This window comes from Etheostoma cragini, chromosome 12 (genome assembly GCF_013103735.1).
Source record: "Etheostoma cragini isolate CJK2018 chromosome 12, CSU_Ecrag_1.0, whole genome shotgun sequence".
In the NCBI taxonomy this organism is placed as follows: Eukaryota; Metazoa; Chordata; class Actinopteri; order Perciformes; family Percidae; genus Etheostoma; species Etheostoma cragini.
This window is the reverse complement of record NC_048418.1, coordinates 2,947,042-2,972,936: the sequence shown is the minus strand read 5'-3', so window position 1 is coordinate 2,972,936 and position 25,895 is coordinate 2,947,042. Positions and strand designations below refer to the sequence as shown.

The following is a 25,895-nucleotide window of genomic DNA, read 5'->3' as shown; positions in this document are numbered from 1 at the left end:
TATATATATATATATATATATATATGCTAGAGCTTTAATCCATAATCATATCCGTGTGATAAGGTTGGAGGCATTAGATCGGGACAGGTTGACACCAGCTTAATAAAGTTGTTGCTAGGTTCTTAGCTTCCTTCAGATAACTCGTTCACTAAATTGGGTTGTCCCGTTAAGATTGAAGGAATGTCTGTGTTTTGGAAACCCTGTGTGAATTGGTTGCTAGGAAACATTTATAGCACTGTCCAATCAGAAGAAATCAGTGGTGTAAACAGGAAGTGCAAGGCAGTTGTAAGGCAATTGCAAAACACCCAAAAATATACTTGTTTATAATTTTAGAAGGCCAAACTATTTAATTAACACAACTGCCAATCAGTTCTAAATTTAGGAATGATTTTTTATATATATATATATATATACATACATACAATCTGTGTGTGTGTTGTTGTAATTTAGTGCTAAATAAATAAAATTGGATTGAATTGTTTTAGATAGTTAATTTATGTCAGTTACCAGACTTAATTTTAGACTTATAGAAAAATCTCAAAAATGGAAATAATTGTTTAACAATGAACTACTAAAACACATATCTAAAAAATTAGAACTCAAAAAATGTAACATATACTTAAATTTGAAAAAAAACACAGTATATACTGTATTTTTTACTTTTAAGTCTCGGGGAGTCGTTAACGTTTCATTGCCCACACTTCAGATCCCTCGTGTTGCCGTGTAACCTCCTTTACTTTTTTAATCTAAATGTTCAGTCCACACTCCACCTGCAGCTGGTGGGTTGAGAGAACTTTATTAGTTTGTGTGGGGGAACATGTTTGAATTTGGTGACGTGTAAGTTCACCTCACAGGAGGAGTGACTAAAGTATTGGGAGTGTTATTTATGAATGGGACAAAAATTTGGATTATGTTTCCTGTTGCTACATAACATACTGATGGCTTTTACTGTGATCACATGTTACAATAACTCATCCAAAGCGGTTTGCCTTCACAATGACGCAAGTACAACTTTGGTTTTTCCTTTTGTTGTGTTTTTTTGTGGCGATTCATTCAGATATTCTTGATCATATCAAGTTAACACCAGAGAGTAGTTTTAATTCCTTTGTCCATTCTGTATGTGACGGGTCAACATAACAGCCTTTTCTATTGGAATACATGCGCTGTCTGAAGGGCAACGTCCTCATTACCTCTTCAAATTAAAACAATTATTTAATAAAATCTATAAAAATCCTGTTTGGATTAGGACCATTCAGTGAATTTGATAAATGTTCTCCATGCAAGAAGAAAAAGTGAAGTACAAAGGAAAAGAACTTACATTTTTCATTTTGTCATCTTAATTTGGGTTATCTGGATGCTTGAGATTGAGCACATTCTGCAGAGCTGGTTATTACAGACAGACCTGGAAATTATCAACGTTTTCAAAGCCCAAGCTAACTTAATGAGCTTGCGCTAGATTCAAAATGGGAGCTCTGTGTGCTTTTTTTAGGATTCAGGATTTACTCAACTTGAACCTGAACTTGCTGCTCACGTCATTTAATACAAAGAAGCAAAGAAAACTGTTAAAAAAACACATTGCAGGTCAGAAACGGTGGCTGCTTTTTTTGGGCAGGTTTTTGAAAAACACAAATCCAGATTATTTCCTGGACTACTTGCTTCAAATCAATGAAATATTAGTGGAGCCAGAAGTACCATCAGGCTGACGTAGAATATGATGCTCCCATGAATCTGAGGAGTTGTGCTTTAGCGGCGTGACCACGGAGTTGTCAAAATGGCTGAACAGTTTGGCAAGCAGAAGGGAAAACATGGCCACCGCCCTGCAAACGGCGTGGCTGCCATTGTGCAAATAAGACTGCTTGTGTGCGCGCGTCCATGTGCGTGCGTGTGTGTGTGTGTGCATGTGTCTGTGTGCGTGCGTGTGTGTGCGTGTGTGTGTGTGTGCGTGTGTGTGTGTGTGTGTGTGCGCACTCTCTTTCCCCCAGGCCAAGTGTTTCTCTTGTGTTTTTCCTCTCAGTGTGAAGCCGTGGTCGAGGAGCTGGAGGATGAGATCATCTCTCTGTTCAGCCAGGACGGGGAGCATGTGCACGAGGAGTTATGCAACAGAGTCTCAGGTACCACCGCTTCTCCACACAGATATGAGGCAGCTCTTTGGTTTTTACGTTCATTCCTCCCCCCCCCCCCCCTCCCTCACGCAGGATATGTGTCACGCCTCACATCCACTGGAATGGAAGTTTTTCTTTCTTGAGATTAGAGTCATTTTTGGAAAGTGACCTTACTTACGTACTTTCTTGTAGAAAAACCCATTTCAAATCTGGTTTGCTTAATTCTGCATTTCCCTTTGCTACGACATACGTGGATGACTTTGTACGACGTTCCCATCAGTAGTCCATTTAACCCTCGTGATGTCCTGGGGTCATATTTGACCCGTTTTTTAAATGTCTTTATCTGAACTTAAGGTTTTGTTTTAACTAAACAACCCCAAAATAACATCCCTTCAACGCACTTCGCAGGTAAAACTAACGATCACTACTTTTATCGCATTTTGATTTTGTTTCATTCAATTTTATAGCATTTTATTTGAAAAATATATGAAATGTTTTCTAACAAGTATCCCGACTAAACTTTGACATACACAAGTCTGTGATTATCCCTCTAATATTAGTACAGTGAATTAGCAATTTATACGAGGATGAAATAGGTGACATTTCGTAAACGAGGTTAATTGATCCTGAATTTTAAAAGAAAATCGTAAACGTATTGATAATAAATTGGCGTTAGTGGCGCTTGTACTGCTGGTAGTGGAAAAAAACGACGCAAAACATATTAAAAAGTGCACAAATATAGGCCAAAATCATTGAAAAAAGCTTCATAAAAGTGTTCATTTTGTATTTGGACCCTAGAAGACAACAAGAGCACGGCCAGCAGGAAGACAACACGAGGGTGGATCTTCTTATATTGCTCGTAGCTTCCGCAGCCTTATCGCTGCTGCTGGGCAGAAACCTTGGATCTCCATATGTCGTCATTTACTCATTTTTTTTCTTTCTTTCATAAATCAATGCTATTGGTCCCTCTATCCGCCTGTCTGTTTTTTTTGTTTTTTAAATGATTAAACAGTGACGAGGTGATTTTGTGTGCGAAAAATAGCTCAATTAAAATGCTTGTGTTTAAATTTTTTTCTTTTTTCCCCCTTTTCCTTAAAAAAAGCAACAATTTTGTGCAAATAAGGTTTTTGCCTGACAGCGGCGTTATGTAACAGCAGAGATGACAGGGAGGCCGTTTGTGAGAATCGGAATCAGATGAAAGAAAATACTTATAAATAATTACCCCGAGACATTTCTATAGCATAGAAAAAAACTCCAACTGATGAAATCTTTTTTTTTATTTTTACGTTTTTTTGTGTCATAATTTAACATAATGCAACGTAATACAAGATCTTCATTCATCTACTAACTATTGACAAGTCACTGACCTAATCTCTCTTGCTCATATATATTTCTTTCTGTTTTTGCTTTCAGACTACTGTAAAGGCAGCAGTCACACAAACGAGGAGTTATAGTGTTTTAGGTTTTCAGTGGACGAAGGTGGGAGCAGCTCTGTTGCAGATATGACAGAAACGGGCCCTGGAACAAATAATTGACAATCTTTTTTCAAAAAAAATAAATAAAAAGAACTAATCTGGAGAAACCATTTTGTGCACGCTGGTTTTTTGTCTGAGGCTTGAAATCGAAGCCCCTGCACGCCGCTCGCTGACGTCAGACCACAGGATTGTGTTGTCAGCTGCTGCTTCTTATTGGCTTTCTGAGCAAGGACTCTGCAAACTGGGCTCGTTCATCAAACAATGGCTGGGATTTTGGGCTGTGTTTGCATGCAGGGGGAGTTAAAAGCTTTGAGCTGCAAGAAAAATAGAAAATAGAGATTAGAAAATAGAGATTAGAAATTAGAGCCTTCTACGTAGTGCTGCATCCATTTCTCAAGCTAACATGTCTTAACCACAGACTGTTAATACGGTCTATAGTCTGAACGTGGTTCCAGCTGGGGCTGCACCATATACAATGTTGTTAAATATCGCGATAACGATAAATAAACCAATATTAAAGTGTCCTCAGTTCTCCTGCTTCCAGTAGTCTGCTAAAATACAACAAATTGCTTTTTGAATTTCACACAAATAAAAGGAAACCATTTCCAATAATTGAAAAAATTAAACATTAATATGACTATAAAAGGCACAACTAAAGAAGAATGACAGTCATATTTTAATCTGCCGTTTTCTTTCAACCAACATAGACGTAATCTGGTGAGTTTCTCTGGCGAATATGTCGCAGCCTTTCGCGATTAGTTTATTGCAACAGTTGATATCCCGATGATTAATAAAAACACATAACAATATATTGTGCAGCCCTAGTTCCAGCTTTTCTAAAGGTTCTACTCGTCTTTGTTTTAATTCAGAAGACGAGACATTTGTGACAAGCTCGTCTCTAAACTAATCCGTATTTCCTGCCATATTTCTACTCCATACACATTAATTTGTGTTAAGAAAAGTTATAAAAAGAAATAATAGAAATAGTAACATAGCCCCTGCTCATTCAAGGTCTGAGACTCATTTTTGGATGCAAAATCATAAGCAATCATAAGTATGTGTGGCTGTATAAATGTTTATGATGAGATACACGTACAGGGACCAAAATCCAGAAGGCCAAAAGCTTCAAGCCGTGTACAGCGAGCTGCAGCTGTTTGTAAATACACAGGTTTCAAATAGTCGAGTGTCTTCTCATACAAACTAGCAGGTGTACAGACTGGAGCAAAGAAGAAGAATCCATTGTCTGATTGGACCAGATACAGCAGCAGCTGGCTGGGGATTGGCCAGAACGCTATGTATTGATATGCTAATGGCTGCACGTTCCACAGGGAAGCGTGTTCGGAGACCGAGACCGTGTCCTACTGTAGCTCCTCTCACTATGTACACGTGGTACTCAGACATGTTGTGTACTTGGCTGCGTTTTAAAGGTTGGTGCAGCGTTGGTAAGATTAGGTCAAGGCTGATGGAAACAGGTTTGGGATTGAGGGTTTATTCCATTCTGCTCACTCTTTCATGAGGTGAGGTTTTTGAATTTAACTAAAGTACATGAACTAAGTTCACACTCAAGTGCTGTACTTAACCACACATTTTAGGTACTTTTACTTGAGTTTTTTTCTACTTTTACTCCGCTACATTTCAGAGGGAAATATTTTACTTTTTACTCCACTACACTCATCGTTAGCCCTTTGCATTTTTTTTTTTTGCACACCATCAAATTATTAATTACAACAAAAATAAAAAGTCTTTGCATGAATTAAACATATTGGCAAATATAAACCCCCTGTGAAGACCAGCTTACTGGCCTATAGGTAATGCAGACTTTAAGGTAGCCGTCCCCAGATACAGTTAGTCCTCAGGATTTATTGTGGTACATGTGTGTAGCACTAAAAGATGATTTATATAATAAAGGCAACAAATAGTATTTTTAAAAGCATAGTGTTCTATGCAATAAAGGATGTATGAATATAAAGGCTTTAGGCCGCCCACACGTTATTGTAGGCCCAGTTTAAAATGCAAATTCATTTAAGAGAATATATGTAGTAGGGGGTCCCTGATCGTCTCTTTCTCAGTGAAGGACTTTGTCTTAAAAAACATTGAAGACCCCTGGTCTAAAGCCTATGTGCCTCCAGAGGGAGCTGTGGGAAGTCTGAGTGTTGAGTCAAGTTCAAAGTTATGAATAGAATCTGGTGATATGGAGTTAGTCAATAAAGAGTCTATGCCATAAAACCACTACCAATAACGGCCTTAAGGGGTCACCAGAGCAACCTTTAAAAATGGACAAGAAGCATTTAGATAATGGTGCTATGTCAACATTAAAAGATACATACTCAAAGCAGTTGTTCTGAGTAGAGCTGTGCTCAACTTAAACATATTCTTAGTCAACTAACAGTTAATTAGTTGATTTAATCAATATGTAAAACCAAGATAAGCAGTGGCACCACTTTACCACACAAAACAAATCCCAAACAGATAAAACAGTTGGTCCTCCATCGCAAGACGTCCTCCCGGCTTTTCCTGGCAGAAATTGTAAAATAGCAGGAGTCTGTGGAGCTCTCTGACAATCAATCTCATAACTAAACACCTGACTGAATAACAATTTCCATCCAGACAAAGTCTCGTGTTAGGAGGTCTTCCACAACATAGTTTGATGGATGTTAGTTTATCAAGATTGAGGCTTGATTCATTTCTACTTTGACTGCTGAAGTTAGAATTATTGTAGTGCAAAACTGTGGCTACAGTTTGCGAAAGGTCTTGCAATTCTAGATAAGCTTCTGTGTTTGTTGTGTTGCTCTGGTATCCATCCATCCATTCATCCATCCATCCATCCATCCATCCATCGGGTCGCTGGGGAAGCAGCTCCAGTAGGAGACCCCAAACTTCCCCTTCCCGAGCCTCATCAACCACCTCCGACTGGGGGATCCCGAGGCGTTCCCAAGCCAGGTTGGAGATAAATTATGAAGAATCTTGCAAAATTACTACTTTCAAGTCTTGAGTTTACCAGAGATCTGCTGATACGTTTCTTGGAAATAAAACCCTCAGCATGAAAAACACATGAAAAAGGACAAGTCCACTTAAGAAATCACAGTCGATTAAGACCATAACGGGTGATTAATCGACTAATCGCCTAAGAGAATCTGAGCCATGTGCCACAGCGAGCCGAGGGTGTCCAAGTTCTGCATCTTACAAAGCACTGCACCTGCTTATTTCATTGGTGAACACAACCTGAGATCAGCTGCTGCAAAAGTTTGGCACCCAAGAAATCCGGCACAAACATGACTCTGCAGAGAGCAGCGTTTGTGCTCGTCTCTTTCTGTTTGTTGTGGTCTGTCCCTCCCTCCCTCCCTCCCTGCCGCTTTGGTTTCCTCTCCGGCCAGGGATTGAAGTCACAGTAGGACCCATACGAGCTCATTGTGCAGCTGCCTGTTTGGAAATGTCAAGAAGCCCAGCTTCCACCCCTGACAGATCAAGGGTTACCAAGGTGCTGACTGCCAACAGGGTGACAGACAACTCTCACAGCCGTTAAATGCTCATTTGCCACAGCCCATTGATTGACAATTGGGCTTTTAGTTGTACCACAAGTAGAGGCACTCTGAGGGCATAAGGACTCTTGTGTGTAAAACACAGGGAAGAAAATATTATAGAGCCTGCTAATAGCAATGTTATCGAAATCACAATATGGACTACTGCAATATTGCAGAGTATTTGTTAACTGCAAACCATTCTGAATGAAGTACTGTGGTGCGGCAGAGACATCTTACAGACTGAAGAAAGAAATCTTTGTTTGGTACAGATCCTTCTATAAACCACACAATAATCACACAATTAGCAATTTTTTTTATTTTAACATTTTTAAATGAGAATAATTATACAAAAATGATCATTCCTCGCAATATCGTGAATTATATCGCATTTGCAAAATCAGTCCAAATAATCGCAATTTTCCTCATAACATGAAGCCCTAACCAGTTATAATCTACTAATTAAGTCATAATAATTAAGTCTTTCAGTGTCACATAAAATGGTTCTAATGGTTTTGTTTTGGTCCCTGATTCCTATCTGCTGTTCCGAGCTGAGATCTGGGAACACAGAGACATCCCTCAAAACACACAACCAACGTCCTGCTCCAACGTTGACCTACTTCAGACTGTAGCTGTGTGCACACTGTTGAGGCACTGCAATAAGGGATTACTGGCAACACTTTCTACCTAATAAAGTGGTTTGGATTTTTTATTTTTTTATTTTTAACAGGCAAATTATTAAGATTATTAACAAGTTCTTATTTCCAAAATATAAGCAACAAAGCATCATTGGAAGTTGGTAATGCAAACATTACATTACATTTAGCTGATACTTTTATCCGAAGTGACTTACATTTGCTGTATATGTCAGAGGTTGCACAGCTCTAGAGCACCTAGGGGTGAAGTGTCTTGCTCAGGGACACATTGGTTGATGTATCAGAGTGGGAATCTAACCCTGATCTCCTACATCAAAGGCATGTGTCATCTCCACTGCACCATCACCGCCACCGCCACCAGATCACAGTCAACAAGTGGAACAAGAGATGCGCAAAAGGAGAGACCTCACAAATGTGTAGCTGGGAAATGAAGTCGTAGCAAAGCTACTGCGTGTTTCAGTGTAGCTGGATGAGACGGCGTCTTTTGAAAGATGAAATGAAAATGAGTTTCTCCAGTTTGAGAGTCGTTTGCAGAGCGCTCCAGTCACGAGCAGGAGCAGATTGAAAAGACGCGAGACCGTGGAGTTGAGTTGGTTCGAGTTGATCGTGCTGAAGTCTCTTCAACCTGTCTGATTGTCTGACTTTTCATGTTTCTTGCCTCCTCTGTCATGTCATCGTGTCCCTGGTCTACATGGCCTAAAATTCTACCAGATGTCACTCTTTACGGCCGGATGTCCGTCACCTTCCGCTTTCTTTGTGTTGACGTTCTAAACTCCGGCAGATTTCTGAGGACTATGTTCCCTGCTCCTCAGATCTCTACAGGGTAAATCCAGACAGCTAGCTAGACTATCTGTCCAATCTGAGTTTTCTGTTGGATGACTAAAACATTTTTTAAACGTACACATGTTCCACCAAAACAAGTTCCTTCCAATATTAAATGAAGTTAACACCTCACACAATGCAGTAACATGAGCTATTTAAATTAGTCGATACATGCTCAAACTTCATCAGCTCGTAGGCTAATAGTGTATCGCTGTGTGTACTTTATCGTCAGCAATCCTTCCAATCGGCCCCAAAACGTTCCAGTTAGAGAGTAAATGCTGAAAACATGTTCTTTGTAAATGCTTACAATCATTCATATGAAGAACAGAGCAGTCCTGCCTTGTTGCACGATCCAAAGTGTCTTTAAAACTTGACATTTTCAGTGTGTAGCTCGCTAGCTTGAAGGTTGTTGTTTCCCGTATTAAAGGGAGTTTAAGAATGGAAACAGACAGAAATGTACAGAAAATGTACTTCTGTTGATCCAGACTGATACGGATGCAGTACCTGTAGGCCTCTGGGCTGCCAGCTACATGTAATACATGTACATCTGAATATTGATTATTGAGCCGAGCATGACTGACAAGTTTATTATTATTAGCATTAGATGCCACAGCCAGGTCTATCAGTTACTTTAGGACATGTACTTACTGAGCTCACAGCGTCAGGAGAGGATTATGACTACTCCATAATTCCTCAACTGTTGTTTTTCTCCGACTCAACGTTAACTTGTTGAATCGAAAAACCTCAAAGACAAAGTGTGATTTTTTTTTTTTGTGTTCTTGTATCCTTCTACTCTCATAGCGTAAAGTTCGGTCACTGAGCTGCGGCATTAACTTGTATTCTAACAAGATTAAAATATATTTGTCCTGGAGATTAGCATAGTTAAGTCTCCCTTTTTTTGGGGGGCTCTCGGGCGGCTGCAGCAGGCTTTGATCAGTGTTGCGCGGCGAGGCCCAGGCTTGCCCTGGCCATCCGAGGCCCGGGTGTGAAATTGGTCTGATGTCATCCCCCATTCTCCACCTTTGCCAGCTTTTAGCTGCCGTAATTATATTTCCGCCACAAAGCCCCATCCCCTTCATTCCATATTCCAAGTTTGACTAGGAAGCATTTAGAGAACTATGGCTAAATTACTCAGTAGGGGGAAGGGGGCCTGGATGGGCCGCCTTTTGTCTGACGGAGACACAGGGGACATCAATACTTTGTGATATGTACTTTTCTTTTCTCTGCTCGTCTGCCCTTTGCCTCTGCCTGTTAGAGGGGTTAAGTTTATGACAAGGGGATGGATGAACTTTGGGTAAAAAAATAGATCTTTTACCCTGTGATACTCTGCTTAGAGCCAGAAATCAACAGGACCTGTGGCTGAAATGTTTCCATAGACAGATTCAGCAACATTTGACTTACTGATGCTGCTCTCTTCAAAGAAATCTATATTTAGAACTTGGTTTGAGTCATTTTTTATGAAAGAAAAGCAAAAAATCTCTCATTCCAGCTTCCTAAATGTGTATTTGCCCAACTTTCTTCAGTTTTCTGTGACATTAAACTGAATATGTTTTGAGTTGTGGACAAAATAAAACTCTTACAATAATAAGTAATATTCTTTTACTATTTTTTGACATTTTAGAGACCAACGTCTCAACGATTAATTTGAGAAAACGATCAACAGATCTGTCGACAATAATCTTCAATGGAAGTTTTTTTTAAGGAAGGCAGGGCATGACTTCTAAGATATTCACAGAAAAAGACAAAAGGCTAAAGTAATATACCAGTCCCAACCATTCAACAATATAGTTAATTTAATCTTACCCTATAAAGCATTTCAGAAACTAGAAAGAAAGAAACTGGCAGGGAATACCCCCAGGAGCATTTTCGGTAACGTAACAGTTTTAGTATTAGTTTCATTCATCGCTCCGGACGTTCAGCCCGATGTCCCTCATTTTGTCCTGATGTCCGGTACCTTCACCTTTCTTTGTGTTGTACTTTTAAACTTTCTGAGGACTATGGTTACCTGGTCCTCAGATCTCTGCAGGGTAAATCCAGACAGACACCAAAACAAGTTCCTTCCCGAGGTCATTTTGCAGAGGCACCGTGGCTCTGTCCGGCACCGCCCGTGACAACTGTGATTTGTTTAATAAAATACCAATAAATCTGTTCACGTTTTTCTCCCATCCTGTAATGCATGTGGACTAGCCAGACCAGTGGAGGAAGGACTGGCATTGCGAGACTACCAAACAAAGACTCATTGGATCTGATCGTTTTCAGCCCACTGGAGTGGAAGCCAAATTGAAAACCAGAGTCCTGCTGGTCTACATTTACATCCAGTGCCAACATTTAACTGAAACACAGAGTTTGAGCCCTGTATGTAGTGAGGTGGAAACTAAATTGAGGGGTCAGTATGTTGCCAGATCTTTTCCACCTTTTTCTTAACTTACAGAACACTTAACTCCTAGAACACTGAAAAGGTTGACAATGAGTAATTGTCGAGGTTGGTGGGCTGTCAGTGTAAATAACCCTGGGCAACATTATTAGCATTGTTAAGGAGAGAAAGTTTGGGCCACTATCCCCATGTGTGCCATTCACAAGGTTATTTAAACCCAGAACTGTTGAAGGAGATCGGGGAGACTGTGGGATGCAGTCACAAGGCATCAAGTGCAGCCGTTCAGATCATGCTTTTTTTTAAAGAAAATTCTTAACATTTGGAAAGACACTAAAAGCTTATGGATCAGAACCACCGTAAGGATTTGTGAAATTGATTTTCTAAGATTTTAAAAGGTGTTTTTAATTAGAACAGAATGTAATGAATATGAAATGTGAAATCCGAGCAGTGGAGAAAACACGTGAGAGTCCTCTTGTGTAGTTTATTCCCCCGTTTCTTGGCTCTATTGTTGTCACCTGCTGCTTTTTGCATGGACGCCCAAAGCATTTTGACCTTCATCCAGGTTCTCTGGCCATTATACACCCCCACCCGCTCCACCCTCCACCCCCCACCCCCTTTAGACTGACAGCCCCTCACTGTGCATAGAAACCCAGCTCGCAGCTCTTTTCCCCCCTTTTTTCCTTGCCCAAGTCAAGAGTAGCTCGGCTCAGCGAGTCAGCGACCGTTGGGCGTTACTTCCACATACAAGCCAGCTAAGAAAGGAAATGCAGATGAGGGCTCCTGCAGCCATTCAGGGAGCCAGGTCAATGCTGCCGCCGCCGCCAATGGACGGGTTAGAGACAGCTCTCTGGCTCCTTGTTGACGGATCTCCTTCTGCACTCTGCATGTCTTTCTTCCCCTCTGTTTCATTTTTCTCAACTTTTCGTTTTTTCTACAACTCGGTCACATGTTCAGGTAAACATCCAGCACACACGTGTGAAGTTCTAAGAGTTTTGATGGACTTATTTCATTTGAGTGCTGGATTGTTTTTGAGGAGGAGGAGGAGGAGGAGGAGGAGGAGGTTGTTTTGTTCATTTTTTTTTAAGCTTTCATGAGTCGGTCCTTAGTCGTGGATGTTTTAAGTCCCATCTTTCGTGTCGCAAGCTTTATTACTGTGACTGAGACAAACCGTCGGGACAATGAAGTGAACGTACTAATCAAAGTAATGACTAAGAGGCTTGTGGTTTCCAATCTTTTTACCAGTGTCTAAGACAGAAACCCTTTTAGTTTGCATGGATGCTGCATATTCAAAAATGGACTGAATAGCCTCCTTTTTAAAAACCCTTTGAAAGGCTCTTAAAGACAGAAACACACACATTTATTATCATGGTTTGTTTGCTACTGGCTTGTTTTTCTGTGCCTAACCTGGAAAAAAAAGAATCTATATATGTTCACATTGGCTTTGAAATCCAATTTACCCTGGGAGTTAATGTCTCTGGTTCCTGCCGTGGTTAAAGGTCCAGTGTGTAATGTTTCTGGCTGGGCATTTTCAAAATCTGTGTTGCCCGTTCACAAACTTGTCCTTTCTCATGGATATTTACCACCCCCATCAATTACAAGTTTTAATATTGGCTTGAAACTTTACGTTTGCGTGAACTGGTGTAGACGCTTCACATTCATCTTGAAATGCGTTATCCGGTGAGGGGCATACAGAACTTACTGATATTCGTTGCTTTCTGGCCCTGGCAAGCTTGAAAAAGGAAACATGGGGGACCACATGTATCCCAAATCCAAATTCTTTCAGCAGTCTTCTTCTTTTCCCAGAAAAAAAAGGATATTCAAAAGACAGTTTTGGCTTTTTGAAGCGTGAGGGCTACCGTAGATGTATTACGGACTTTGAACTGCGTGGCGCGAGAGATTTGATCGCGACACATGATCCCAACGCTAGATGGGAGAAATCCTTTCACATTGGACCTTTAAGGAATGCTACCAAAACGCTGTTCTGATTTGTTTTGTTGAATCTTCTTTGCGTGACAACCTTGTGGCTGTTTGTTTCCACTGCAGTGGGGCCAGTTGATGACAACCTGCTATCAACTCACTCTAGTTGTTTTTAACTGGCATCACTGATGCCTTTTTATTCCTGGATCATTCCTCAGTGACCAGTTCTGCTGTTATACCAAAGGTTGTTTTTTTATATTGTGTTAATCAAGCCGCATTCAGCCAAAACACTCCATTAAATCTCTTCACAAGTTGTCACCACTGGAGCAATATCTAAAAAAAAAAACTACCTTACATGTGCAAATTAAGCCAAGTCATTACAGATGGGACAAAGGAGTTTTTTTGCATTTTTTTTAACTGATGTACTCTAAATCTGAGACCTGAGGGGAGTGTTACAAACTCATTCATCACTCAGGGATGTAGGCCAGCTGCCATCATCACTGATATGTCACATGTTGTTGATAAACTGTCCATGTTAGGGGGTTACTTTTGTGTTTTTAGACCAGCTGGATGATTGCACGTTCCTTCAGGTGGAGAAGGTTGTTTTAAAAGCCATTGGATTGCAAATGCATTGTCACCAGTCTTTAAAATTATTATTAATATCTCAATCACTGACATGTACTGTAGGCGTTTTAAAGATATGGTTTTATAATGTTCATTGATGGCGTGTTTATGGGAAGAAACCCATCCTTGATGAATTAGATTGAACAGATGCAGCTCTGTGGTGAGACTGCACGTCACCACTGACGGAGGTCAGAATGGAGCAAGGGAGTGTTTGCTTCTGGATGAGAAACTCCCAAGAATGTTGTCGCTAAATTCACAGCAGTGCTGTAATACATGACGTTACCATGGCATCGGAGTGAAGAGTGGTGTTGAGCCCAACTGGAGCAGAAAGGCAGGAGGATTCACTTCATCCCAGAATGTCGAATTAAAGAGAGTTTCTATGAGAAGTGTCATGAGGTAGCTTCTGTTGTGAGGTGGTGCTAAATAAATAAAATGTGACTTGTACAGGATGAATGAACGTGTGCTTCATGTATTTATTATTCACCAGTTTATGTCTTAAGTCTGTTTGACACAATGTACTATGGAATGATTTGGAGCCAACAGTTTCTCCCATTTGTTCTGGTGTGTGGCATTCAGGGGTCCCAGAACTGAAGACGTTATGGCTGGGTTAGGTTTGGGTTAAAATGCAGGCTTAGGGTTAGGGTTAGGGTTAGGGTTAGGGTTGACTCATGATGGATGGATGGATGGATGGATGAAAGGATGGTTGGATGGATGGTTGGATAAAAGGATGGATGGATGGACTTTATTGAGCCCAAACTAGGAAATGAATGTTTGCCAGGGCACCCATATGAATCTAAGGATGCATAATGTAAATGTAATGTAAATCAGATGTGAATCAAACATGAACACGAGTGTGTGACCTGTCCACTTATCAAGCGACCCCACGTGTGCTCCCGACCCCCATGTTGAAAACCTGTGACCTAAAGAAATGTACTGTCATTGTCATATACTGTATGTACATACATGTAAGTACATTGTTGACAGAATGTAGCCGGTTTTAAAACACTGTCTGAACCCACACGTGTTCTCAATCAGAGAAGCGTGCACTTCTTCAACTCATCTGAAAACAGAATGGAGATATCAGAGCTTCAATCTGGCTTTAATTTCTCCCTCTGTTTCTTAAAGCAAAAGACTGAATTGGACATGTGGAACAATGTATGTACATGTTTAGGGTTTGGGTCATATTTAATGTTGGCTATACACTTTGTAATAAAAGTGCACGGTGGTGGTATTCTTCGTGCACTTTAAGAGGTCGAAGGGGAACTTTATATCTTCCTAAATTCCCCCTTTAAGGGATTATATCTGCATATAACCTGATGGCCTACATGTGTTTGGTATCAACATGTTCAGAACACACTCAGATTTCTGTAAGCTGACGCCCACTTTGTGTAAAGAGATCATTTGACCCAAAAGAGAAATGATTCAAATCTCGCGTGAAAACAAAACTCACGTGGAAAGATTGTTTTAGTGCTTGAAATAAGTTTACCATGGTTTTACAAAGGTAGTGTGATAGGCTATGTGAGTGACATAGTACACACAGGGATTATTAAAGTGGTAAAAACTTGAAAATAACTTACATTTTTGTCATGAATGTAAATCGTATTGTGTGGATAGCCACATATCCACACTCCTAATATTTCTTCATTCATATTTCTACTTGCTATTATACAATTTGTGAAACTGTAACACAGAATTTTCCTTCGGGGATTTTCATTTTTAAGTAGCCTATTTCTGATTTCTGACCATCCAACTTTTTGTTTTTCTTTTGTCTTTTTTCGTCCTTTTTTATCAACGTCTTTGTCTGTTTTACTTCAAATGTTCTAAAATTGAGTAAAACACCCCAAATTCAATGAAAGTAGAGAGCGTATTGTTTATTTTACTTGTGAATAGTAATGGTTAGGGAAGCATTCACGTTATTTGTTTGTTTTTGACTAAAAGAAACCAACATTTCTGATTTTCTGAACGACAGGAGGGTTAAACATGTTTGGATGGTGTAAAATCTGTCTGGTGCTGTGTCCCCGACACTGGGCCCGAGACCTGAGTGTCCTCGGTGTTGTGTCTGCGCTCCTAACCCTCTCATTGTCATGCTAATCATCAGGAAGATCTTTCAATAAAACTCCCGCAGACCCATCCAGCCAACATCACATTATGACCATGTGAATTCATTTTTTACTTTTTCTTTTTGTTGTTGTGCAGAACATTTCTTCCTGTGTGTTTCGGAATCAGATTACAAAACACTGATAATAAAAATGATTTAAAAAAAGAATCCTCTGAAAACACCCATTTGAATTGTTGTCTTTTATTTACCATCACACCATAATGATATAAATTATTTACATGTAGGATCGTATAAAAGAGAACTTCAGCTGAGAGGGGGGGGGGACACACACAACTCAATGTGTTCGTTTTAAAAATCGTGATGTAAAAGAAATCCGACAGTAGAAAACACACCGCTGCTCTTTTCTTTGACTCTAACTATATTGACGAACTCTTTTGTTAAGGCAGAAGCTTGTCCGGGGTCGTACTTGGCTGAAAGTAAGAAGACTAAACTGACTTCCTATAACACAAAATAAAATATAAAATTAAAAAAGAAACATTCACAGCATCGAAAGACCACGATTTGGTTCGGATCCACATTCATTAGACCCGGCGAAAGGCCTGTCAGATGAGGCATTCAAACACAAAGGTTATTGCAGGAAAAATAAGTTATGTAAACACTCCAGAGCCCCATTTCCGCATGGCTATAGACGTGTGCGTTGTATTATAAATAAGAATATAACGGTTCTTTGTTAACAACAAATAAAAACCTTGCCTATTTGTCTGGAAACATTCGCAGAGTGGTAGCCGGACTACGGGCTGCAGGTCCGGGGTCGGCCGGGGGGTGCGGTGCCAGACTCGGCAGACGGGTGGACATGAATGGGAAGGAAGAATGTCCCTGGTTGACGATGGCTTGGCTTTGGGACATCATGTGAACTGATTAAAGGGGTGTAAGGCTGGACGTTTGTTGAAAAGAAGAACAAATGTGTTCTGCTCGTTTAAATGGCTTTTTTCTTTTCTTTCTTCAACAAAATCGAAATTGAAAATGAGTTTTGGACTTTATCTGGAGAAAACGGATGTGGTTTTCTTCCCACACTCGGATAATAAATTCATATCGAGGCAGTAGTGTTCAGTTGCCCGTTCGGTTGTTTAAGGACCGATTTACTAAAGAAACACAGCTTCTATAAAGCAGACCTTTAATTCCAGATATAAAAAATGTGTCGTTATTATCTAATGTTGGCTACTCCCAAACCAGCAGACCTCCAGCTCGACATTCAGCAGGCCAACAGCACGCCGACTCAGTAAAAAAGTAACAGAGCCGAAAATAGCCTATAATTAGTAATAATAATAAAAAGGAGGCTACAAAACACAGACAACACAAAGTAGGTCAGAGGCTATTTTCTCCGTTCACAGTTCCCAGAATGCAGCAGAAAAAAATCTTTGGATTTCAGCATATAGTTTTCATAAACAATAAAAGTCCCTCTGACACAGCCGCTGAGCCTGACGGGACACAGGGCTGTAGCGCTCGTGACGGTTGTCCAGTCCACTCTTCTCATCCCTGCATGGAGCTCGTGCGTGTTTTCTGCGCTCCTGTTGGATGGGTTTGCTCTCGTTCCTCGCCTCTAAAATAAGTCGAAGATATTATTTCTGTAGTTTATTTGTCCCATCTGACCCTATGAATGCTGCATTCACGTGTGTCAGAACATCGGTATTCTGGTTTCTTCACAGGAAAAAACCCAAAACAACTCAGAAATTGAACAGGTTGAAATGTGTGAAGATTCTGAAATAATGGGCTATTATGAGGTCAAAGAGGGCGGGGTACGCTATTAAAACTATAGCCTTAGTTCTAATGTTGAACAATTTCAAAACGGTCTTATTTTCATAGCCAATGACAATAGACTTTGAATTATAGTTTTTTAATTTATCCCAAACCTGCTCATCTGCCAGAGGCTGGCAGGCTGCTGTGCTTTTAGCTAATAAATGTTTCAAGACACTCTTTTCTCAAGAAGCGCTCGCCAATTTGGAAATGTTGCCTTTATGTGCCACACGGAGTTCTGAATCGGCCTTCTTAACAGACGTTACTTCAGACCCAAATCAAATAATGCATCCTATAAAGTGGCTAAAATCAGATGTTACAGAAGCATCCATGGCTGTTTTTAGTTGGACATCTAGGCGAGGTGTAGGCCTGCAGAAGTTGCGGGTTTTGGGCAGTAGCCTAACAGCTGTGTGGAAAATCCCGACTTCTCTTTATGACATGAACGCAGCATACATTTTGATTTGGATTGGACATCGTCATCTATAGGCTACTACAGCCCTGCGGACGCATATCCTGCACACACACACACACACACACACACACGACAGACAAAATGTCACAATATCGTCTCTGTTTGAGTTTTTAAATATGAATGCTGGTACTGAAGTGATTTTATTGCATGGTTCAGAACCCCCTCCTGTCCCTCCGTGTCTCCTCTAGTCGCTGTCCGACTTGGCGTCCTTGGACCCGGCGTGGTTGTACAGTCCCTGCGCCATGAGATGCAGCGCCAGAGCGTTTTTATTCCCGGTGGCTTTCTTGATTTTGGCCCGTTTGTTCTGAAACCAGATTTTGATCTGAGACTCGTTAAGGCCCAGTTCCCCGGCCAGGCTCTGCCGCCGCTGCTCGGTCAGGTACCGGTTGCTCTGGAACTCCGTTTTCAACCGATGGAGCTGCTCCGCGGTGAAGGCCGTCCGGGGCCGCTTGTCCTCTTTACTCGGGGTCGATTCCTTCTTTGGTTTGCGGGATCTGGGCCCTTTAGGGTGTAGGGGGGGGGGGGGGGGGGGGGGGGGGGGGGGGGGGGTAACAGCCAGTGGTTAGAGTCAGTTTGAGCTTTCTCCCATTTAAAAATCCCAGGTAGGCTATATAGGGGCCTATCATGGTAGGCCTATATATTGTATGTTGTACATGTTGTGCATGTTGTGCACTATCATCATTGCACACAGTGTACCAAAGTATCTCTCCTTAGCATGGTCATTGCATTTCTTTGAGTAATCTTCAATTTTTAATTTTATTATTCTAGGTAGGTGGGATAGGCCTATGTGTGTTTGTTGTGTTAGGGTTGTCTTTCCTTTGGGATAAATAAAGTAGCCTACATATCTATCTGTCTGTTAGATAGATAGATAGATGGATAGATAGATAGATAGATGGATAGATAGATGGATAGATAGATAGATGGATAGCTATCTATCTTTCTTTCTATCTATCTATCTATCTATCTATCTATCTATCTATCTATCTATCTATCTATCTATCTATCTATCTATCTATCTATCTATCTATCTATTAGTGGCCTACACGTAGGGTCCTATAACAGGTATATAGGGGCCTATACCAGGCGTATAGGGGCCTATAAGGTATACAGGGGCCTTTATATGTGGGCACCACAACCACAGGTAGAAGAGTGCTACGGAAACATGATTCTGTTTAGTCAACAGAAAGCTAGAGCCTCTATTTAACATATATTTAACCAAAGAAATGTAGAAGTATCAATGACTGTATTAAATATAGGTCAGACTATTACAGGATTCTGAAAACTTCTAATCACCTTTTACTTCATGGGAATATGTTAGATTATTAGTTTGACTGCAGGTGTACATGCTAAAGGACAACATGGCCCTATAAAAGCTCAATCAGCTACACCAGCAATATGTTCCCTTTTTATATAAACACAGGCTAATCTTTGAGTCGTAATGGCCACAGGTCACATGTCCTTCTGCAGTCTTTTTGGTCATTTAATGATTTAGTAGCTATAATGTAACTAGGCCTAGGTATTCTTTTTTAAAATCCAGTGAGTGTGAACGAATTAAAATTATAGTCAAGGGGGTTCCCTCTCAGTGTGATTATTTAGCAGAATTATGAACCAATCTCATCAGATAAATGATCTGATTTTTCATAATCAAAATGGAGTAAGTGCCTCCTGATGTGTTATATGATATCTTTTTGCGGCACGTGTAATTAAGCTCCTATGTTAGGGTTAAACTGCCTATTGGACGAGGAGGTTATGTCAGTCTGAAAGGAACTAGTCTGAGATATGGGCAACTTTATTGACAGAATATGTATCGCCGAACGCAGCTGTGGGAAATCAAACGGAGGATATTTTGGTTAGCATGGTGGCTGCAGCAGACTCCAGTGCGCACGGGAGGGGAGGGTGGGGTGGGGGGTGGGGGTGGATGGGGGTGGGGTTAGGATGTGATGGAGGATGGGGAGTTAGGCGCCGCTTTCCCTCCCTGTTACCATAGGAACTCCATTTTTTAAAAAGTAGTTTCCTTTAAAAAAAAAAAAAAGGGAGAGAACCTCTTTTGTTTCTATTACAGAATAAAATGCAGACGAGGGCAAATGCATCGGAACGAATGGGAGGATCTATTTCTAGGTATAACATAGCAGGCCGACATTTAATGTGCCGTCCAACAGTTACAAGAGCTGTCCATAAGCTTATTAAAACTACTTGGGTTGACAACAAATGCGCTTCATCTTTCCATTACACGTTCTGACATTTGATTTGATCGTATACTATAGATATCCTATGAGTGAACGATTTGACTCACTTCCACAGAGTTATGGTTTGTTTTATAAGGTTTTAACAAAGCAGGAGAAGCTGCAGCCTCCCTGACCTCTCTGAAGGCCCTTTGTGGTCCTCTCCATAAGCTTGGGCCTGGACCTCGATGGAAACTTTTGTGTGTGTGTGTGTGTGTGTGTGTGTGTTTCCATTCAACAATAACACACAACATTTCGGACTGCTTTCCCTTCGTTTCGAGCTGTTCCGAATAGCTTTCCACGGATTTTAGTATCTCTTCCCTTCGCTTCCACCTGCTGTGGTTGGTTCATGTTGAGGGCCGGACGCGTTTCTAAATCACGACAAAGGAAGAGTCCAAGTGCACCACGCGATCAAACTTGTCAAATAACCCTAGCCTATAGAGCAAAACTTTTCCCTTTATCAATAAAAAATGTAAAATAAGGAAGCATGAATGTGGGGGGTGTGAATGCTGGGGCAGAGGCAGCCCAGTTCAAACTGGGGGACGAGGCGTCATGCGTAAAGCTCCAAATCATTTCAGAGCGCATCACATGGACATGTTGTCACAAATGACATTATTATTATTTCGTTGGCGGGTAAAAAAAAAGAAAGCTTTAAAGTTATGATCAGCATTTCAACATCGAATCTTCCTTTTTTTTTTTTTGGGACACACGGTCCTCACTTTTTAGACCCCCCCCCCCCCCCCCCCCCCCCCCCCCCCATTGTCAAAAAAAATATGCTAATGGTATATCAACAAAGAAGACTGGGGAACAATGGCGTTAAACTTGGTTTTACTTCACTTCTCCACGTTTGGGACTCTACTTTCGACTCGCATGTAATTTGAACTTTATTTTCGCGTCCTCTCGGCCACTTGCTCGTTATTTTAAAGTCCTGATCCGGATCCGGATCCCATCCAAAACAACTCCAATGACTTTGTATTTTGCGTTTGAAATAGTTAGTTTCATGCAAATTAGGTCTGTGTCTATTTTAGGAATGTTAAAATCATTTTATTTAAAGAGTGCCAGTTGGAAGTATGAAATAATTAAAATTAAATTAGTTATGATGGCGCAATAACTGGTTTGTCAATTGTTACAAGTGATATGTCTATTATGAGCAGGGTTGGGGGTCGCACAGATCAGAGACAACAAAACACATTTGATACTCTTCTTTTCTTTTTTCTTTATAAAGAATTAGCCTCCAGGGTTTTTAAACTTAAATATGATGCAATCGGAGATTTTTTCTCTCTAAAAAGGTTGTATTCTGTAATTCAGCCCTTTGTTTTTTTTTTAACAGACTCAGAAATTAAGAAGGCTAACTATCCAACCCTTCGTTTATTTCTTTGGCCTATTTATTTATTTATTTATGGTTCTTTCAATTAGCCTTTAACGAAAAGGAGCCGAGCGATATTTTCCCACCCACCTGCCGACGGACGGTCCGAGTAGCGGGTGCAGTAAACCCAGGCCGGCCACAGCATCGGCGGCTTCGACGCAGGGGCCGAGCCGGCCTCGGGGCTCCCGCATCGGTCCCCGCCGCTCCCCCGACCCTTCCCAGCCGCATCCCCGGCTCTAAGGTCCGGCCTCTTGGCCTCAGTGTCCGGATGCTGGTCGTCGGATGCTCCCGTGTCCTCATCCTCTTCTTCTTCTTCTTCCTCCTCGCCTCCTGCTCCACCTTGCTGCGGGTTGCCAGTTTTGGAAGACTTTGTCCCTGTCAGCTCCTCTGTGCGTATAATCCCACCCAGACCCAGACTGTCTCCCTCCCGGACCAGGGCTCCGTGCTTCCTCTTTCGACCAAAGTCCGGTCTCAAAATGTTGTCGATGTAAAAGTTTGTGATCCTGTGGGACTGATGGTTGCCAGGTGGCTGGAGGAGAGGCAGGATGGCCCGGTTGGACTCCTCGTCGAAGACCTGTGCGCGCTCTGGGTCTCGGCGAGCATTTTCTTCCATAATGATGAAGCCTGATCACCCTCAGCACTTCTTTCTCTGCCCCCCTTTTTTTCAAGGCAAGCAGTAATTCCAATTTCGTGTTGTCCTGTCCTTTGTTATCAATTAATAAGGCTGCTAGCCTGTATATTTCACAAAAAAATGTCGATCAGCTAGACTAAATCCTTTTTTTGGCAGAGTAGTTTTTATATTGTTTTTGCTGTGAAAACGCGCCTCTTAGGATTTTGACAAAGAAAATTCATGCTTCAGTTTCTGGTAAAAGCCTACTCCTCGTGGCTGGACTCGCTGCTCAATTTCCTTTTATTTAAAAACTGTTTTAAAAAAAGATTTGAAAAAACTAAAGAGTCTATTATTTTTTTCCGGGTGCCTGCACACAATTATTGATGCGTCCAGCAGAACTAAACTGCCCTGATAAAGACGCCGCTCAAATACTTTCACTACGGATTTTGGTTCTCATTTGTGATTGGCTGCGAGACACTGTGATGACGCTGTACTACGGGTCTCTCAGACACGTGCCTCGGACCAATAGAGCCGGGGAGTTGGTGTCATGTGAGGTTCCCGGAATTCCCTGGAGACGCAGATTACTCCAATCCACCGAGTCAGTTTGTGATGCATTCAGGTTGCAGCGGAAATCTCTGATTTCTTGATCTTTTAAGGGCACAGATTGAACTTTTGAACAGGGATAAGGTGGCTATAGTGGAAAACAATGTTCAGCCCAGCTTTCAGGTAGTAAAGTAGAGCCTAATAAAGCCACTCCCAATCATCACATGAACATGATATGTCATTAGCCTATGAGACATGCCAACAATGTCCCAGAGCAACTACTCCCATCCCACTTCACGTGTTGATGGTTAGTAGTGTTTGTGTTGGACTATGGGCTGGAGATGAATCAAGTCTATACTAGACAAAACCGAAATAGCCACAGTTAAACATGAATGGAGCTGAGCACAATTATAATTCCAAGTTGTCGTTGTTGTTGTTGTTGTTGTTGTTGTTGTTGTTGTTGTTGTTGTCAGCAGCTACAGTTTAAAGTCGGCCCTACATGATTTCTAGCACAGGTTACCCCAAACATAAACCAAAACAATAGTCCACACCCTTCATTCTTTATGCAATAGCTTCAAAACCCGACAAAACTGAAGTTGAAGTTGTGACTAGTCTGCAACCACGACAGTCCACTACCGGGATTGTTCCGGTGCCGCAGGAAATTTGTCCTGATGAATTTTTTTTGCTGATGTGCGTTTCCTTCCGCTTTCTTTGTGTAGACATGTTAAACTCTTGTGATTTTCTGAGGACTATGGTTACCTGTTCCTCAGATCTCTGCAGGGTAAATCCAGAAAGCTAGCTAGACTATGTGTCCAATCTGAGCTTTCTGTTGCACGATTAACACAACCTTTGAACGTAGTACACGTGTTCCACCAAAACAAGTTTGGAGGTTAGCGCCACCCATGAGCACGTTTTTACCCCATCCCGGAATACTAGCCAGATCCTCCTCAGGGTCATTTTGCAGTTAAAGGGTAACATTATTTTACAACCTTGAGCCTATTTACCCTTGTTTTTGCTACTAAGTGACTGACGGGAACAACAATTTTTAATTTGGTCCAGTGTTAAGCAAGACTGGTGAAAGCTTTATGTCAGGCTGTTTTGGAGAACCATTCGTAGGCCTTCATAGGGCTGGGCACTTGATACTGAAGAGGCCAGCTATCATCTTAAATGTTGGATATCATTGTATTGCAATATTATAAGTTATAATAATAATAAAATATGTATAAGTGTTGTCTTTTCTTGGTTCAGAACTGTATATATTCCACATGTTTGTTGCTGTATGTAGTCGCTACCACACATTCCCGATTATCGGTCATCGGACAGTCTGGCGAGGTCGGTGACTTGAGTCTGTTTGGTGTGTTCTGTGCCGTTGTCAGTCGTAGCAGCCGTTAACCTTCATTTTGGCCGCTTTGACTTGTTGAATTGGCCAATGGGCAGTAGGACCCCATGACCAATCTGATTGGTGGAGGGCCCTTGACTAGCAAATGAGTGCACGAGAACACCGGAGCTGACAACGCCGGTATCTTCTAAATACTAGCCATTGTATCTTTTTCCGTTCAGCAAGTAATGACAACAACAATCCTTCTTGACTACTGTCAACACTCTCAGATGAAAATAACAGCGTACTCTGTGTTTACTACTATGTGTTTACTACTATGTTATTTACTATAAGATGTCAAAGGCCACAGGTCAATCACAGGTGTGATGACGAAATCCTCGATTTGCAAGTATGTGGCCAAACAAAGACGCAAAGGCGGTGGTTTCGAACTTTTTCACCCTGGGACAAGGTTTCAAATAAGTGCGTTTTCAGGCAGTGCGTTTACAGGATTCGTTTGGATGATCGGCCAATATGACGCAATACATGTACGTAAATGTGCACCAAAAGGCGTTTCCGTGTGGATGGCTCCTAGGTGTCTGACAACATTATGGAAAGGATCCCTACAGAGGTCGAGGAATTTCCTCTCTAACAAAAAGGTCGACCTCTGAAAGGATCTTTTCCATAAAGTTGTCAGACGTTCATGGTATGCGTCTCCTGGCCAGCGTCATTTTCACTCTTCCCATTCAATGTTTGTGCAAGCAGCCTGGGCAATTCGAATTGCCCGCACCTAGTTTGCATAAAGTTAAATCCAGGCTCCTTTGTGCAAATTAGGGGTGTCTGCCTCGCCTCGAAACCTCTCGAAAAGCCACAAAAACTTTTTGAACTGACCTTTGATTTAAAATGAAGACAGATTCATCAAAGGCATAGCCAATTTCTCACATAATTGTTTATTCAGAAACACATTTCGGGGAACTTTTTTTGTAAAATAGGAGAAAGTTTCCAAACAAGCCGCCATGTTGGTCTTTTTTGGAGCCAACAGACTAGGGTGAACTTCTGTCCAACTGTAAAGCACGGGGGTGAATCAATCATGCTTTGGGGTTATATTGCAGCCAGTGGCACAGGGAACACATTCACGAGTAGAAGGAAAAATGGATTTAATAAGATTTCAACAAATGTCGGACTCCAACTTGATGCCATCTGGGAAAATATTAATAGTTAAAGAGAGGATGGCTTCTAAAAATGGAAAATGATCCTAAGTACACCTCTAAATCCAGTGGATTTCATCAAGAAGCGTAAACTGAAGGTTTTGCCATGGCCTTCACAATCTCCTGACCTCGACATGTTTGAAAATCTATGGATAGACCTTAAAAGAGCAGTGAGTGGCAGACAGCCCAGAAATCTCAAAGAACTGGAAGACGTTTTGAAGGAAGAATGGACAAATATACCTCAAACAAGAATTGAAAGACTCTTGGCTGGCTACAAGAAGTGTTTCCAAGCTGTGATACTTACCAAAAGGGGGAAGGTCCAAGGTATCAACTCTGTAGGGGGCCCAAACTTTTGCAAACGCCATTATTTTTTGTTTTTTTGTTATTTTGAAAGTGTAAACGATGGAAAGGAAATCTAATTTTTCGTGACATATTATATGAATGTCTAATCTGTCATGCCTTTTAGAGATTTTTTCTTGGGTTTTTTATGCACATTAATACAAATTTTTACAAACTTTCGAGCCCCACTGTAAGTGTCAAATCTGCAGATCGTTTCATATTTGTTAAATCGTAAGGTGGTTTAAGTTATAATGAAACATTGTTTTTTTTTAAAACATGTGTTTTGTGTGCAAAATTCTTAATTTGTAAAGTAAATAGTAAGTAAAGCTGTCAGATTAAATGTCCCATGACATGGTGCTCTTTGGATTCTTTTATACAGACCTTAGTGGTCCCCTGATACTGCATCTAGAGCCAATACCACAATGGGCTGTCCTTAGTATGTGCCATTTCTGGGTGTTTGTGTGTGTGTGTGTGTGTGT

The 25,895-nt window shown here is 41.1% G+C and overlaps 2 protein-coding genes across 2 annotated transcripts in view; one reads left to right on the top strand and one right to left on the bottom strand.

Annotated features, from left to right (window-relative positions):
• The window catches only part of cnpy1 (canopy FGF signaling regulator 1), a 14,659-nt gene extending 11,036 nt beyond the window's left edge, over window positions 1-3,623 (top strand). The window contains exons 4-5 of the mRNA XM_034887400.1: window positions 1,748-2,111; window positions 3,516-3,623. Coding sequence (XP_034743291.1) covers window positions 1,748-2,111; window positions 3,516-3,556 — 405 coding nt within the window. The 3' untranslated portion in view covers window positions 3,557-3,623. The remainder of the gene's footprint in view (window positions 1-1,747; window positions 2,112-3,515) is intronic.
• A 12,361-nt stretch (window positions 3,624-15,984) lies between these two features.
• On the bottom strand, window positions 15,985-22,448 carry LOC117954646 (homeobox protein engrailed-2b-like). The gene is made up of 2 exons (XM_034888605.1): window positions 21,492-22,448; window positions 15,985-18,314 (listed from the first exon to the last, which is right to left on the bottom strand). Exons 1-2 carry the CDS (start codon window positions 22,012-22,014, stop codon window positions 17,998-18,000), a joined length of 840 nt encoding a protein of 279 aa, XP_034744496.1. The 5' UTR covers window positions 22,015-22,448; the 3' UTR covers window positions 15,985-17,997.
• Between the last annotated feature and the right edge of the window lie 3,447 nt (window positions 22,449-25,895).

Bases quoted from the DNA above. Each gene is read 5' to 3' on its own strand.
- LOC117954646 (XM_034888605.1), bottom strand. From the start codon at position 22,014: ATGGAAGAAAATGCTCGCCGAGACCCAGAGCGCGCACAGGTCTTCGAC. The intron at 18,315-21,491 runs GTGGGTGGGAAA...TACACCCTAAAG, and splicing joins CTCGGACCGTCCGTCGGCAG to GGCCCAGATCCCGCAAACCA.